At 42.5% G+C, this 16,763-nt stretch overlaps 1 protein-coding gene across 3 annotated transcripts in view; it reads right to left on the bottom strand.

Annotated features, from left to right (window-relative positions):
• Positions 1-16,763, bottom strand: part of LOC137645739 (uncharacterized) — a 542,683-nt gene that overhangs the window by 225,442 nt on the left and 300,478 nt on the right. For all 3 annotated transcript variants that reach the window (XR_011045344.1, XM_068378638.1, XM_068378637.1), the window contains exon 4: positions 7,611-7,720. Coding sequence is in view for 2 of the 3 variants with exons in the window: in XM_068378638.1 (XP_068234739.1) it covers positions 7,611-7,720 (110 nt within the window). In the remaining variant the exon portion in view is untranslated. The remainder of the gene's footprint in view (positions 1-7,610; positions 7,721-16,763) is intronic.

Genomic DNA, 16,763 nt, shown 5'->3' with positions numbered 1-16,763 from the left:
AAACACTACAACTAGCTAACATAATTAGTCCGTCGTTTTGCGCAACAAATTAACATTTATAATTTCTATTTCTGGGGGTTTAAGATTACAGTTAATACATAAATAAAATTGTACCATACCATATAGAAAATGGGTGTAGAGAGAGAGAGAGAGAGAGAGAGAGAGAGAGAGAGAGAGAGATTCATGTTAAACAATCAAACAATAAAACATTTAACTTACCTCTTACAATAAGTTCTTCTAAGCGTAGTTGATGAAAAGACCTGTGCAGTACGATGAGGTGATAACGATGAATGACTGCACAGGGGCATGAAGAGCTGTACTGCTCCTCGGATGACGCCGCAGACGATGCAGGGGAAGCTGCAGGAGGCGGCGTAGTGGCTGCAGGAGGTGTCGTAATGGATGCAGGAGGAGGCGTAGTGGCTATAGGAGGTGGCGTAGTGGCTATAGGAGGTGGCGTAGGGGGTGCAGGAGGATCAACTTCTGGTTTTTTGCGCGTAAGAAACATCGTTATTGGGAGTTGTGAACGTTGTTTTTTTTTTGTTGATGAAGATGCGCCTATAAACAGCCATGACGTCATCAATACGATTGCTGAATTCGACGGCTCTTACCATGTTGTCATCCATTTCTTTGGCCCTTTTTTGGAGGTCTTTGGCAACATTGAAGAGGTCCTGTAAATTATGCAATGTAAGGCCACCTTCTTCAGCTTCGTCACCTTCGTCACTAGCAGACTCGTCTTCCTCCTCACTCGCCGATTTGGTCATTTCCTGTAGGTCCTCCTCTGTCAGTGGGTTTGAGTGGCAGTCGATGAGATTGTTAATTTCATCAGCCGTCATATCCGAGAAGCCTTCAGTCTGCACCAACCGAGCCAGCCTGACAGCCTTATCAACGGCAGAGTGATGTATTTCGTTAGGCGTGAAACCCTCATAGTCATGAGTGATTTTGTTTGGCCACAATTTCTTCCAGCTGGAGATGAGTGTCTGTTCTTTCATGTCCTTTAGGGCATTCTGAATATTAGCCAGACACGTAGCTATGTTGTAGTCCTTCCAATAAGCTTTGATGCTGAAGGTCTCGTCGGTCTCTTCAATGGAGGAGATGAGACCCTCCATTGTTGACTTAGTGTAGAGGGCTTTGAAGGCCCTAATAACCCCCTGATCCATGGGCTGTATAAGGGAAGTGGTGTTGGGGGGAAGGAACTCCACCTGTACCCCTTCATAATGCAAATTAGTTGCATGACCTCCTGCACAGTCCATGAAGAGAACCACTTTAAAGGGTAGGCCCTTTTCAGCCAGGTAAAGCTTTACCTGTGGTATGAAAGAGTTAAGGAACCAATCAAGTGTGAGGGCCTTGGTGATCCATGCCTTTTTATTGGCCATCCAGTACACTGGCAGTAAGGCTTTGTTCTTGCTTTTCAATGCTCGAGGATTCTGTGACTTGTAGATAAGGCCGGGCTTCAGCATGAATCCTGCAGCATTGCCACACATGAGCAGAGTCACTCGATCCTTGTGAGCTTTGAAACCTGTCTTTTTAAGTTCGTCCTTGAAAAGAAATGTTCGGGACGGCATCCTCTTCCAGAAGAGGCCTATTTCATCCATATTAAAGACTTGCTCCGGGACATAGCCATTTTCTTCTATTATTTCCGGAAACACATCCTCAACATAATGCCTCGCTGCTGCTTCGTCTGCAGAGGCTGCCTCTCCATACAAAGACACACTCTGAAGTCCGAATCGCCTCTTAAACTTATCAAACCAGACCTTGCTGGCAACGAAAGTCGTACGTGGTTGTCGTGGGCTAGTCTGGCTTGAGGTACCAGGCAGAGGATCATCTTCGTCGCCGTCGTTTTCTTCCTCATCTTGAACGTTGTCGTCGTCACCACCCTCAGGCACCATAGCATCAAACAAAGTTTTAGCCTTACTTCGGATCATGTTTGTATCCAGGGTGATTTTCTTCTCCCTACAATCATGGATCCAAATAGCCAGTGCATTTTCCATTCGCACCATGGTCTTATTCTGGGTGTTTACAACCCTTTTGGCATCTTTCGTGAAAGATATTGCAGCAGTTTTGCGGATGTTCTTCTCTTCCTTCTTTATGTACCGTACAGTGGATTCATTAAGGCCATATTGTCGGGCTACGCTCGCATAGCTATTTCCCGCTTTCAACTTGTCCAATAAACTCACTTTTTCGTTAATTGTTAACATCTTTCGCTTTTTCTTCGGTTCACTAGATGCACCAAGGGATAAAGAGCGTTTGGGAGGCATCACGAAGGGCTTCACAAAACTTTTACACTTAAAAAATCACCGCGAGACAAAGACTAACTAACCGCGATCTATGGCGAGAAGCGTATACGAGAAAAGCGTGGAGCGATGGGCATCGGGAGAAGCTTGGGCTAGTGAATGGGCCAATGGGGAGTCGAGTTCTCAGCGATTGCTGGCCAATCAGCTTGCGTTTATGCCCGTGATACTTAGCGTATACAGACGTGCATTTCTTTTAGTTTTAAAATTTTGTAAAATGATGCAATTACTAATTCTAATTGAATATTTTGTTTTCAAAATTTGTAAAATAATGTAATTTCTAATTTTAATTTAATATTTTTCATTATTATTAATTTTTTAAAATTTTTTGATATTTTTAATTTTTCAATATTTTTTAGACCCGCGAAGCTCTGAACCCGCAAAAGTTGAACCGCGAACTAGCGAGGGACCACTGTATATATATATATATATATATATATATATATATTTATATATATACATACATCGTCGTCGTCGTCGGCGCCCACTCGTGTCCGAGTATTGGGTTCTGTCGTTAGCCATCAGCCTCCTATCTGTGGGGTGGGTGCTTATGCCTGATGTGGCTGTTAAGTCCTAGTCTGTGGTGGAAGAGTCGCGGACAGTGTTCACAAGGGAGGGTAGGTGGTGGGCGGGGCTGTTCTAATCGCTCTCTCCTTCTTCTCCTCCTAGCCTCCTCATTTTGTCTCCTCCTCTCCTCGAAGTCCACGGTGCCATGGTGTACTGTACTCCTCCAGGTTTTTCTGTCCCTGGCTGTTTCTTCCCATGAGGAAGGATCGATGTCAGTTAGAGCCAGGGTGCGCTTTAGTTGATCTCTATAGCGCATTTTCGGGTCTCCTCGTGGTCTGGTGCCCTGGGTCAGTTCTCCGTAGAATATTTTCTTTGGGAGCCTAGATGGATCCATCCTATGCACGTGTCCTATCCAGCGGAGGCGGTGGTGGATGATGGTGGCCTCCACGCTGGTCAGCGAGGCACGTTCTAAGACTTCAATGTTGGTGGTGTGGCTCTCCCAGGGGATTTTCAAGATCTGCCTCAGTTTCATTTGTTGGAAGCGTTCTAGGTTTTTAAGATCGTTTCTATATAGCGTCCATGTTTCACATGCATACAGGAGCGTGGAGAGGACTACTGCCCTGAACACCATTATTTTGGTGGTCATTGTCAGTGCGTGGTTGTTATATACGCGGCGGTTGAGTCGGCCAAAGGCGGAGTGGGCTGCCCTGATCCTGTTCTCCACGTCCTTTTTGCTTGTGGGACCTGATGTTAGGATGCTCCCTAGGTAGGAGAACTGGTCCACCTGTTCTAACGGTTGGTCATTCACTATGGTATTGAAGTTGGGGAGCATCAGTCCTGGTGGATGTTGGACGAGGGTCTTGGTTTTGTCTGAGTTGACTTGCATCCCAAAACGTTCGTAGGCAGAGTTGTATGCATCAGCTAACGACTGCAGGTCCTCTGCCGTCTGACCTGGGGTGGCATTGTCGTCAGCATATTGCAGTTCTCGCACTGCACACAAGGTGGTCTTGGTTCTGGCGCGGAGTCTAGCGAGGTTGAAAGCGCCTCCATCCATGCGGAAACGTAGGTCGACTGAGGGTGTGTCTGGGGGAATCTCGTTGAGCATTGCTGCGGTGTATAGCGAGAAACACGTCGGGGCCAAAACACAGCCCTGCTTCAGGCCGCTGATAATGGGGAATGGGTCTGAAAGAGAGTTCTGGTGGCAGACTCTCCCAACCATTCCGTCATGGAGGGCACGCACCAGCTTGACAAAATCGGGTGGGCAGTCATATCTTTTGAGGACAGCCCACATGGCAGGTCGAGGTACTTTGTCGAAGGCCTTTTTCAAATCCCAGAAGATGAACATTATGGGCTGTTGTTGTTCGAGGCTCTTCTCTTGTAGTTGTCGCGCACAGAAGATCATGTCTATGGTCCCGCGGGAAGGTCGAAAGCCGCACTGGGACTCTGGCAGGACGTCTTCTGAGAGAATAAGGAGGCGGTCAAGGAGAATCCGAGCGAAAATCTTACTCGCGATGCTTAGTAGTGATATTCCCCAGTAGTTGTTACAGTTCTCCCCGTCTCCCTTCTTGAAGATGGTAGTGATGTTTGCATCGCGGAAGTCACTGGGGGGGGTCTTGGTCTCCCATATTTTCAGTATAAGGAGCATCAAACGGTTCCTCAAGCCGGGGCCACCGTGAGTGAGGAGCTCCAACGGGATGTTGTCTGGCCCTGGGGCTTTGCCGGGCTTCATGCGCTGCAGGGCCTTGTTGAAGTCATGGATGGAGGGTGGTAGTGCCATCCAGTGACGGACGGGATGCTGCAGGGTCATTCGCAGGAGATCGTCTGGGGTGTCTGCTTGGTCATTGAGGAGGTTCTCAAAGTGAGACCTCCACCTGGCCAGGATGCCCTCGCTGTCGGTGATGGTCGTGGCCCCATCCGCGTCCTTCAGGCTGCCCACTGATGACCGTGTGGGACCGAATATTTCTTTTGTTGCTGCATAGAAGCTGTGCAGGTCACGTTGGTCAGCGAAACTCTGTATTTCTGCAGCTTTTCTTTGCCACCAGGTGTTCTGGGCTTCATGGATACCTCTTTGGCAACCAGCTTCAGCCACCTTGTGAGCACATTTGTTAGCTGCTGTTGGTTGGTTTTCCAAACTCAGGCGTGCTTGTCGTTTGGTTTCAATGAGAAGAGAGATGGTAGCATCATTCTCATCAAACCAATCCTGCCGTTTCTTGGTGGTGAAGCCTAGTGTTTCCTCCGCGGCACGGGCCATGGCGTTTCTGAGGGTGGTCCAGTGGTGCTCGACAGTGGCCTGACCCACAGGGTCTGCGAGGTATTGTTCGCAGGCCTCCTTGTAGTTCTGTGCCACCTCTGGGTTGCGGAGCTTACTACAATCAAAGCGTTGGTGTGGTACGCTGTCAGGTGCCCTTCTGGGTGGTCGTAGGGTCGTCACGGAGAGTCGGGAGATGAGGAGTCTGTGGTCCGTCCAGCAGTCGTCCGCTCCGGGCATGGATCGGGTGATGCGGACGTCTCCTCGGTCTCTGGCTCTGGTCAGGACGTAGTCCAGGGTGTGCCAGTGTTTAGACCGTGGGTGTCTCCATGTGGTCTTTTGTCGCTTTGGTAACTGGAAGATGGTGTTGGTTACCACAAGTTGGTGTTCTGCACACAGACCCAGTAGGAGTTGGCCATTGGCGTTGCAATTTCCAATGCCATGGCGGCCGATGATTCCCTCCCACAGGCGATGGTCTTGTCTACTCGGGCATTAAAGTCGCCAAGCACAACGAGCTTGTCATTGGCGGGCACTGCCTGGATGGTGCGGTCGAGCTGGGTGTAGAAGGCAGCTTTGTTATCATCGGTTGAGGTCATAGTCGGGGCGTAGACAGAGATCAGGGTGAGATGTCTGTCCCGCGTGATGGGGATGCGGACAGTCATCAGGCGCTCACTGATGGCCTTGGGAGCGAGGTTGTGCTGCTGCACTGGCTGGGAACGGATAGCGAAGCCGACACCTTGGATGCGAGGCTCCTCTAGGGCCTTGCCTTTCCAGAAGATGGTGTAGCCTAATCCAGCTTCCCTGATGTTACCCTCTTCGGGTAATCTGGTCTCGCTAAGAGCCGCCACATCAACACTGAAGCGGGCTAGCTCCTTGCAGACGAGGGCTGTACGTCGTTCCGGGCGGTTGGTGTTCGTCACGTCTTGGAGGGTGCGGATGTTCCACGCACCTAAGGTTAATATTTTTTTCTTGTTATTTCGACCGCATTAGTGGGATGTCCGCCAGCCGCGGTGAGCTGACCAGACGGGTTTGCCGTGTCCGATGTTTACCCCACCTTTTCTAGGGACCTCCCCATATGGGGTGGGCTGCGGTGTCCTATACATATATATATAGATATAAACATATATATATATATATATATATATATATATATATATATATATATATATATATATATATACATATATATATATATACATATATATATATACATGTATATATATATATATATATATATATATATATATATATATATATATATATATATATATATATATATATATATATATATATATATATATATATATATATATATGTGTGTGTATATATATATATATATATATATATATATATATATATATATATATATATATATGTATATATATATATATATATATATATATATATATATATATATATATATATATATATAGATCTATCAATCAATCAATCAATCAATCTATTTATCTATCTATCTATCTATCTATCTATTTATCTATCTATCTATATATATATATATATATATATATATATATATATATATATATATATATATATATATATATATATATATATATATATGGAATAGGGGAAAGTTTACTCACTGAGTAAGGACAGCAACACGAAATTAAGTTTATAAAATTAGGAGAAGGTCGAAGTAATATTCAGAGTAAGAAAAAACAATGAGAGAGAGAGAGAGTAATTTAGATCTGAACTGGGGGAGCAATTTCCCCAAGTTCGAGAGCCCTCTTGCCCATCACCAAGTGTCAACACAGGAATGATATGCTGTGCCGAAGCTCAATAACTTCATCAATGCATTCTTTAATTATGAAGGCATGCATTGAAAACAAATGTGGTCATATCCATGCCATTCAGGAGAAAAACAATGTAAATAGAAGATAAAGAATCAATAATAATAATAATAATAATAATAATAATAATAATAATAATAATAATAATATAGAAATATATATACCACAACTGCGCAAGAAGAGAAAATCTGAAATAAGAAGAATGATTCTAGAGGTCCATTCCTGGTCTGGTCCCTCAGAGCTGTCCTTAGCAGTATGGTTGAACCTGCGACAGTGGATAAATCACCCTACCACCATTGCCCAGCCCATCATTGAAACTCTGAAGCCTCTCTCGTGCTACAAAGTGCTGGTCTATCAGAGGGGTCTTTCCCTATCTACCTTCCAACTTCTGAAAGGTGTGGAAGTCAGCAATATGAACAGTAGGGGAAGTTTATGGAAATTAACAGAAGTCTAATAATAAAATTTCTCAAGAGGATAAGGATAATTTAGACTTTTAAACTGAATGGGCACAGAGACATTCCATTCCTTTACTGAGGGCACGTCTTTATTAAAGGGGAAAAAATGGGAGAACTTCACAATCTTTTTAATATCCACTTGTAAATATCGATTAAACCGAGCTTCTAGAGAAGAACCAATATGAACATTAGGAGAGTATAGAAATATGATTATGAAAATTTAGTTTCTTTAAATCATGACCAATTCAATATAAAAAAAAAAATACTTGTCAACAAAGTAACTTGAAAGTAGTTTGTTTACCTTCATCTTCTAGACTTTTATCCTCATCATCGTCCTCGTCACTCCAAGTGGCATCATTCATTGGTATCACGTGACAACACATGTATGAATTTTGTGCCACAAACATGTACCTAGAAAAAATTAGTAATAAGCATGATTATAAATTTTAAAAACAATTTGTATTTTTCCTAATCATTCAAACCTAAGTCATTTATATAAGTTTAATACCAAGTCGTTTTGCTACAACCACAAAAAGTACCCAACTGGCAACCTTATATGCAAACTTCTGAGTCATTTATATGGGAAGTCTTTCTTTGGTGGGAGGAACTCTCCATCATGAACCTGTATCAATCTAACTCTTAATTAACGACAGACAGTAAGATAAATATATAAGACATTCAAAACCGGCTCATAAAGAGGTCAGGTCGATATGTTAGCCTCAAAACATAAGTCCATGAACTAACAAAAGTATTCTGGTATGAACCATTTTTTATATATAATAATAGTTTAGCCCATGAATATTTTGTCACAAACAAAAGGGGTTTGATTATTCGTACCTGCTAAGCGGCTCTTTCAGGGAAGTTACTCCCATTTGAGGGAAGGATAAAGATGGCAGTGAAAAAAAAAAGCATACATTCCACTTTCACGCCCATTATGCAGAGAAAAACTGACAATGTGACAATAAGGTACTTATCCTGCAAGAGTTTTTGGTCTAAATTATTTGCTGTGCATGAACAATAGGTTCCATAAAAAAAGGTATCCAACAATCTATTGGTACAGTCCTGTAGAAGTGGGCTGTGAAGGTAGTCTGTCTCTTCCAGACACCTGTTCCAAGGACTTAAGCCACTAAGTGGTTCTTGTGGAATGCTAAGGTTGCAGCAAAACCACGGATGTCATGAGCTCTAAAGGGGGGGGGGGCCACTGGCAGAGCTTCCACTGAGGACTTATAGGCTCTGATAATAACTGCATGCTACCATCAAATGGAGGTTTTCAGTCAACAAGCAGCAGTTCTCTTAAGATATCCCCGGACCGCTCTTACAGGACAGAATAACAGATTATCTGGATCATCAGTTACCTCATTAATAGCCAAAATGGTAAAAGTCAAATCTGGTATCGTTAATGGCCTAGTTCTCAGTCTTAGCCATGAACTCTGGAATGTAAGAAAAATTTTGTTTTCCCCCACTTGGAGTGTGATGTTTGGTAAGATGAGCCGTGCAGTTCCCTCACTCTTTTTACTAAAGCCAGGCCTAAGAGGATGCCTCTTTAATGTCAAATTTTGATCTCAGGCCTTATTTACGGGCTCGTAAGGAGCCTGATAGTGATTAGTCTTCGAGAATGGTTGTAAAAGTTATAGATGTTGTCTGAGTAAAGTTTTGGAGGTAATTTTCACTTTCTGGAAACGTTGTAAACATTACCATAACAAGAGATAGTAAGAACTTTATCACACTCAAGTTGGGAGTTTAAGTTCCAGAGTTGGGCAGTCTGTTCAAAACTTCTAATAAGAGCTGAAAGTTCCCATGAAGAAAAAAGATCGATTCCCTTCAGCTTAAAGACTTGGCTTAAGGCTGAGTGATAGCCTTTAACCTCTGTGACTGAGATAAACTTCTTTTTATGCAGGAACACAATGCAATCAGGGGGATAGGCCTTGAGTGGGGCAATATTTCCTTCACAACACTAATCATAGAAAGTTTATCCCTTCACCTGACACACCGCTGCGGAAGAATTCCAGAGGTACCCTGAAAGCTGCTTCGCAGACAGTTTAATAAAGCCTCTCTTTCAAAGATGTTGAATAACCTCCAACTGTGAAGAGAACAGCAGTGAACTGCATCATGGAACTTCTTTATGTGCAGTTGGTGAAGTAGGTTTGGCCAAGCTGGTAGTTTCTTTGGAACTTTGATGAGAAGATCCAGAAAGTCTGGAAACCATTCTGATTGAGGCCACCTCTGAGAGACCAGCATTACTCTTACATTTGTAGACTTATTTAGGACCTAGCACATCAGGCAGAATGGGAAATAGTCACTAAAGTCCAACCTGTCCCACTGCTGTTGAAATACATCTCCAGTGTCATAGCTGGATCAGGGACTGGTGAGCAATATACCGGAAGTTTGTTGTTTAAGTGAGAAGCGGACATGTCCAGGGTCGGAGAACCCCAGAGAGTCAGAAGACTCTTTGTCACTTGAGGAAGCAGAGACCGTTCTGAAGAAACTCTCATCCCGGTCGACTCAGCATGTCTGCTATCATGTTTCTCCTGACCAGAATAAAGTATTCTGAAAGGAAAGCTGTCATTACGTGAACCCAATGGTGTATTCCCACAACCGGTTGGGAGAGCAGATGAGATACTGAGCCTCCTTGCTTGTTGATGTAAGTCACTACTGTGGAGTTGTTGCTCATCAACACCAAAGGGTGACCTTTGACAGTCTCTGCCAAGTAGAGTAATGCTAGATATACCACTTTTATCTCTAGGAGGTTAATGTGGAAGGTGTTGTCTTCCTTTGATCATATACCTGAAATTTGATCCCTCTGAAAAATGGCTCCCCATCCTTGGTGAGAGGCATCTTAAAAAAAGAAGAAACTTTGGAGGAGGAATTTGTGGTGGGGTTCCAGCTAGCAAGTTCCTCACCTTTATCCACCACAAGAAATCTGTTCTTATTTCTCATGGCACTTCTACTACAGATGCTGGAGAGTCTGGTGTCTTGAACCACTGGCTCTTTAGAGTTTAATGCAGTGAGCAAAGGTGCATCTTTCTGAAGGAATCTAGTTTCTCTAGGGAGGTGAGATTTCACATAGGTCTCTGCCAAGAATGTGATGGGAGAGATTCCCTCTCGAGAGAGGATGCTACCACTTGAGTGAATCTCTATAACTTGTCTAGAGATGGAAGGGCTCTGGCTTGGACCTAATATACGTCCATGCCTAGGTATCTCAGATACTAGGACGAGGAGGGAGGTCTCGAGGTTCAGCTGCAGATGTCGAGGAGGAGATCTCTGTGACATAACAGTTGAGATCTTGAGTCCGCGAAGAGAAACTAGATGTCTAGGTCCCTCAGCAGTCTGATACCCAAGACATGAGCCAAAGCAGAGACTAGGCTAAAGACTGGAATAGGCTTGCTGTGCTATGGAGACCAAAGCACAGTGCCTTGAAGAGGTAAATCTTGTCTGTGAAAGGGCAACTGAGATGCTTTCTGGACTCGGAAAAATAAGCATCTTCAAATCTGTGGCCAAGCTGCTCTTTCTGATGGCCTGAAAAAAGGTGCCTGGGGTTTCCATCTTGAATTTCATTTGGAGCACAAACTGATTCAAGTTGGAGAGGTCTATGACATGTCACCCAGTGCCAAAAATTTCTCTACCAAGATGTTACTGAAGAACCCTGGGATCAGTCCGACATCCCCTCTACGACCCCTTCAGCCAGCATCTAATACACTTCCACGTATAGGAGGTTTTCTCGAGATCCTCTCGAATAGTATGATGGGGTTGTTGGAGACCGAATCAGGGAGGATAACATTCCATGAATGGGACCCAATACCCTGAACAGAGAACTTCCACTGTACAGGGATTGGCCCCAAAGAACTGACACCTATCCCAATGATTTTGCAGGCATCCCCATACTAGAGGGAGCCACAACAGCCTCTGCCCCTTCATCCATACAGTGACCTCTCCTTGGAGGTTGATTACTGTTTGTAGGAGGCAGAAGTCAGCGCTGCTATCCCTGCTTGAAAAGGGAAGGCTTTTGAGGCTGAGGGGGAGCAGGAATCCTGGGAGATGTTCCTCTTCTTATAAAGGAAGCTTTCTCTGACTTTTTTACTACTGAACCTACTTCTATGGGAGGAAAAAGAGTGGGATGGTCGACAACATTTGAGTTGCACAAAGAGAGCGTGTCTCTAGGTGACAACAGTTTAGAGCAATATTACTCAAAGTAGTGGTATGTGGACCAGCACCAGTACGCAAGCCATCAGCTGCCGGTACGCAGCGAGTTTCCCGGAAATAAGAGAAAGAATATAAAAATTTCATCAATTTCACCTTATGCACTACAGTAAACCAGCTTGCTAGATAGTGGAGAGAGGTAATCATCAATTGATTAATTGATTTGTAGTTTTCTGGGATCCTGACATCTAAGGTAATTGATGACGATATCATTTGTTTTAAATAAAAAATGAAAGGAGTTTAAATTTAAAACAAAAAAAAGAGTAAAGATGCCCTTATAAAATCTAAATTGCTTTCAGGAGACCTTCTTCTGATATAGATCTCAAAATACTGCTAGTATAGTATGACACATCATGTCCAAGAATCATGGCAAGAATGAACCTGCCATCCTCCCTTTGAGCATCAACCAGATATCTATTTATTTTGGTGCTATAAGGGGGCATTCAGTCAACAAATGCCTCATAGTCAAGGGTACCAAACAGTCACCGCAATATGTCTGGTGTTGCCCATTTAGTAGAAACTTGTGTGTTAACCGAGTGTGACTAATGCGGAGACGACAAGGGGGAAATCACATTAGTTATTTTTCTCATCTTAATTTCAACTAAACTATCCCAATGATGTTGCCAATTATTAAAAAATAAACTCTTAATGCCAAGTAAAATATCGTTACAGAGAATTGGATACCTTCCTGGTAACAACTCATCTGCAGCATTATTTGCGAGTAAATCTGAAGGCCTCTTTTTTTCTAAGTTGGTGATTTCAATGCTCACCATAGGAAGTGGTTAAATTCTGTTTCTCCTACCAATCACCAGGGCTTACGAGGTTTAGACTTTGCCTCTGAATCAAGCTGTGAGCAAATCATAAGTGAAGCTACTCACAGGTCTGGTAACTGCTTCGATCTCGCATACACCAACTCCTCTGGCATTATAACAGCTAATGCTGGTTCCCCAACTATGACATCTGATCAGGCCGTGATTTCAAAAGTATTGAAGACTGAGCAGCCTGTCCCTGATGTATCATACTTCTGTAAAATTTATATGAAAACTCAAGCAGACTGGAATGGGATTTTGATTGATCTTTTGGTATTGAACTCGTCAAAAATGTATAGTACTATTGATCCTACTGTCCCTTTGAATGAGAATCTAGTCAACGTAATTGATAGGCATATCCTTTCTCGAGTGCTGAGGTACCGAATGATGGACAAACCATGGCTCAATGCTGATTGTAGACATCCTTATTTGGAGAAGCAGAAGGCCTTTCATCTTTGGAAGGGTAACAGATTAGGCAACAGTTCCTCCTTTACTTAAATCAGATGGCTCTGTCACTCACTGTCCAAATGAAAAGGCAACACTTTTGGCTGATGTGTTTGATAGTAAGCAGAGTAATGAGAAACTCGAACTTCCTCATTTCTGTTTTACTGAGGCTAAACTAACTGGTTAACCTTTTCGATCTCAGGAAATTAAAGCTATCTTGATGGATATTGAAGCTTATGGAGGTCTACACCTAAATAGTATTTTCCCTTTGTTTTTTATAAAGACTGCAGATTTCTTGGCTCCGAAATTATCTATTATTTTGCGCAAGCTAGCAAGAAGAGGAGCTTTTAGCACTTGTTGGAAAACTGGTAATGTTACTCTACTATGTAAATGTGTTTGCAGTAGTTCAAACCAAACTGATTACCAGCCAATTTCCATAACTCCCATATTATCTAAAGTTTTTTAACATCTTTTGCAAAAATGTCTGTATCAGTCTACTGTAATTAATCATCTGTTCCTTGTTTGCAATTTCGTTTTCGTAAAGGCCTTGAAGCATGTGATACCCTTCTTATAATCTCCAATGCTGTACAGAAATCGCTTGATTGCGGTCAGGAAGTTTGTATAATTGGTCTTGATTTTAGTGCTGACTTTGACCGTGTTAATCATGAAGCCCTTGTTTTCAAACTCAAACAGTTAGGGGTGGGTGGGTCATTTCTTAGCATCATTATTGAATTTTTAAGTAATAAATCTTGAAGAGTTGTTGTTGATGGGCACCATAGCGAGTCTAGGAATGTGATATCTGGTGTTCCTCAGGGTACTGTTCTTTGCCAATTACTTTTCATACTATATACACATGATATGTGGCTTGGCCTAGAAACAAGCTTCTCGCATATGCAGATGATGCTACTCTCTTTGTATCAATTCCATCTCCTGAATGTAGATCTGGGGTTGCTAAATCCCTTAATAGATATCTAGCTAAAATTGGTGCATGGTGCAAATTATGGTTTATGAAGTTGAATCATAATGAAACTCAAAGTATGATTGTAAGTAGGTCGAGGCCAATGGCTCCTCAACATCCGGATCTCAGCATTGATAATACAGGGTGACACATATAAAAAAAAAAAAAGGTCATCACCTAGAATAACTTTTGAAATAAATAATCAATTCCTTTTATTTTTCAGATTTATCAGGAAAAATTAATGTTCTAAGAGTCTACCAAATTCGACCTTCGATATGCCATGGACTACTGAGAAAAAGACATTTATAGTTGAGGCAATTTTTTGGTTGAAGTCTATCCACGCAGCTCAATTGCAATTCAAAGAACGGTTTAGATGTCAAGAATTTCCTGTCCACTCAATGATCTACAGATGGGTCGACAAGTTCAGAACCCATGGGACTGTACATAACCTAAATTGTAAAGACACTAACAGACAATCACACTCTAGACGACCGAAATCATCAAGGACACTACACAACATTGCTGCAGTCAGAGACTCTGTTGTCCACAGCCCAAGTAGTGTCTGTGCGACAGCGAAGTCAGGAACTTGGAATCAATTGGGAGTCCGTGCGGAGAATTTTGAACGCAGATCTCCACCTGTATCCTTACAGGATACAGATTAAACACAAGCTTACACCTGACGACATGAGGAAGTGAGTGATCATGTGCCAGTGGTTTTGCGACAAGATTGACGCTGTGCCAGACTTCCTTGACAATGTCTGGTTTTTGGACGAGGCACATTTTCTGTTGTAAGGTCACGTGAACTAGAAGAACAATATCTTCTGGGGTAGCACACCCCCTGAGCACTGTCTGCAAAAGCCATTACACTCGGTGAAGTGCACTGCCTGGATCGTCATCTCCAAACATGGCATCATTGGACCATTCTGGTTCGAAGACGACAACGAGTGGTCTGTGACAATCAACACCGAGCGATATGTACAGGTGCTTGGCAAGTTCTGGACAGCACTTGGTCAACGGAGAAGAGTCGTCAGGGTCCTCCAGTGGTTCCAGCAGGATGGTGCCCCCCCCCCCCCCACACACTTTAAACGAATCATTGGCATGGCTACAGCAGCATTTCCCTGACCGAATGATCAGCCGCAGGTGTGACCCGGAGTGGTCGCCGCATTCACCGGACCTGAACACCCCAGATTTTTATCTCTGGGAATACCTTAACGACAGGGCATATGGAAACAACCCCCAGACTATACTTGACCTGAAGGCAGCAATCACTGCAGCAATAAGAGTGATCCCAATGGAGGAATACGGGAGAGTCATCGAGAACTTTGCCCGCCGGATCCAAATGTTTCTGCAGCGCCGGGGAGCTAATTTGGAGCACATTTTGGAGAGTCAGTGAAACAAGAAGTTTTAGTTGTACAGACTTGAGACTTTGGCGATGTCAGCTACACAGGCTTGACCTAATGTAGATTAAGTTTTGTGTCGATCTAAATAAAATTTTGGAAGTTATTCGTTTTTTGGTGATGACCGTTTTTGTTGTCACCCTGTATTTCTTTAACTTTGCTTGTCTCTTTCAAAATTTTGTGTGATTCTCGACAGCAAATTTACTGTTGAGAAACACATTATATCTGTGGCTTCGTCAATTGGTTTATTGAGAGTCTTTTAAGATTTTCGATGATCAATCTACTCTGAAGAAATGTTTTATTTCTTTCCTTGTTCCTTATTTCGAGTATTGTTCTCCTGTCTGGTCTTCAGCTGCTGTTTCTCATCTTCATTTATTGGACAGGAACTTAAGATCTATTAAATTTTCTATTCCTTATCTAGATAATCATCTTAGGCAACGTCATTCAATTAGTTCATTATGCATGTTGAGTAAGATTTTTTATAATTTTGACCAACCTTTTCAATGAGATCTTTCCAGAAAATTCCATCCTGTTCGTAATACTAGGCATGCAGTTAATTCTAATAGTCGGGCCTTTTCCATCATAAGGCTCAATACTACACTGTATTCTAGAAGTTTTATTCCAACTGTGACCAAGTTGTGGAATGATCTTCCTAATCGGGTAGTTGAATCAGTAGAACTTCAAAAGTTCAAACTTGCAGCAAATGATTTTATATTGAAAAGGCTGACATAAGTCTATATATAGTTTATATATGAAATATCTGTTTTAGTGTTGATGTTTTTGAAATATTTTATTTCAATTGTTCATTACTTTTTATATCATTTGTTCATTCCCTTATTTCCTTTCCTCACTGGGCTATTTTTCCCAGTTGGAGCCCATGGGCTTATAGCATCCTGCTTTTCCAACTAGGGTTGCAGCTTAGCTAGTAATAATAATAATAATAATAATAATAATAATAATAATCTGCCTTCTCATTTCCAGGCACGCCTGGGTATGCCAGAACGCAGCACAATCAACAATAATAAAAAGCAGCTCTAAAATTTTCAAAACTAAAGGATTACTGGAATAAAAAAAGAAAAAAACTTCTAATGCTTGTAGGACACTTCTTGCGAAACTAAAAATGGTAAAAATTGCACTCTGTTATTATTGTTTTTTTTTTTTTAAATCTATTAGTATGCCATATAATTTGGCAATAAAACGGATTTTGACGGAGGAAAAATCTATTTTGGGGTGAGATAGCCATGTCGTCCAGATTGAAGGTCCCTTAGGCAGCTTCATACAGTATAATATTTCTACGAGGATATTACAAGAGAATTACCGTTAGGTATCACGGGGTTCTAGCCCCCCGTACGACTATCCGAAGATATCATGTATAATCAGGGACGTATCCGTAGATTACCATAGATATCTGCACCCCAACATACTTTACCCAGTTTAGTCAACTAGGGAGAAGGATAAGTGAGGAGCCGTTACATATCCTCACCCCCTATGGTGTCCCCGTTCGTCTCTGATGACTCATTCCACATAGCAGCATAACTACCATGAAAAGAGGCATCCTACGAGGAATCAGGGAGGGACAACGTAATGGGTGGGCCATCACAAGGACATGGCTATCTCACCCAAAAATAGATTTTTCCTACGTCAAAATC

The sequence above is a fragment of the Palaemon carinicauda genome, chromosome 8 (genome assembly GCF_036898095.1).
Source record: "Palaemon carinicauda isolate YSFRI2023 chromosome 8, ASM3689809v2, whole genome shotgun sequence".
Classification (NCBI taxonomy): Eukaryota; Metazoa; Arthropoda; class Malacostraca; order Decapoda; family Palaemonidae; genus Palaemon; species Palaemon carinicauda.
This window is presented reverse-complemented; position numbering and strand designations above follow the sequence as displayed.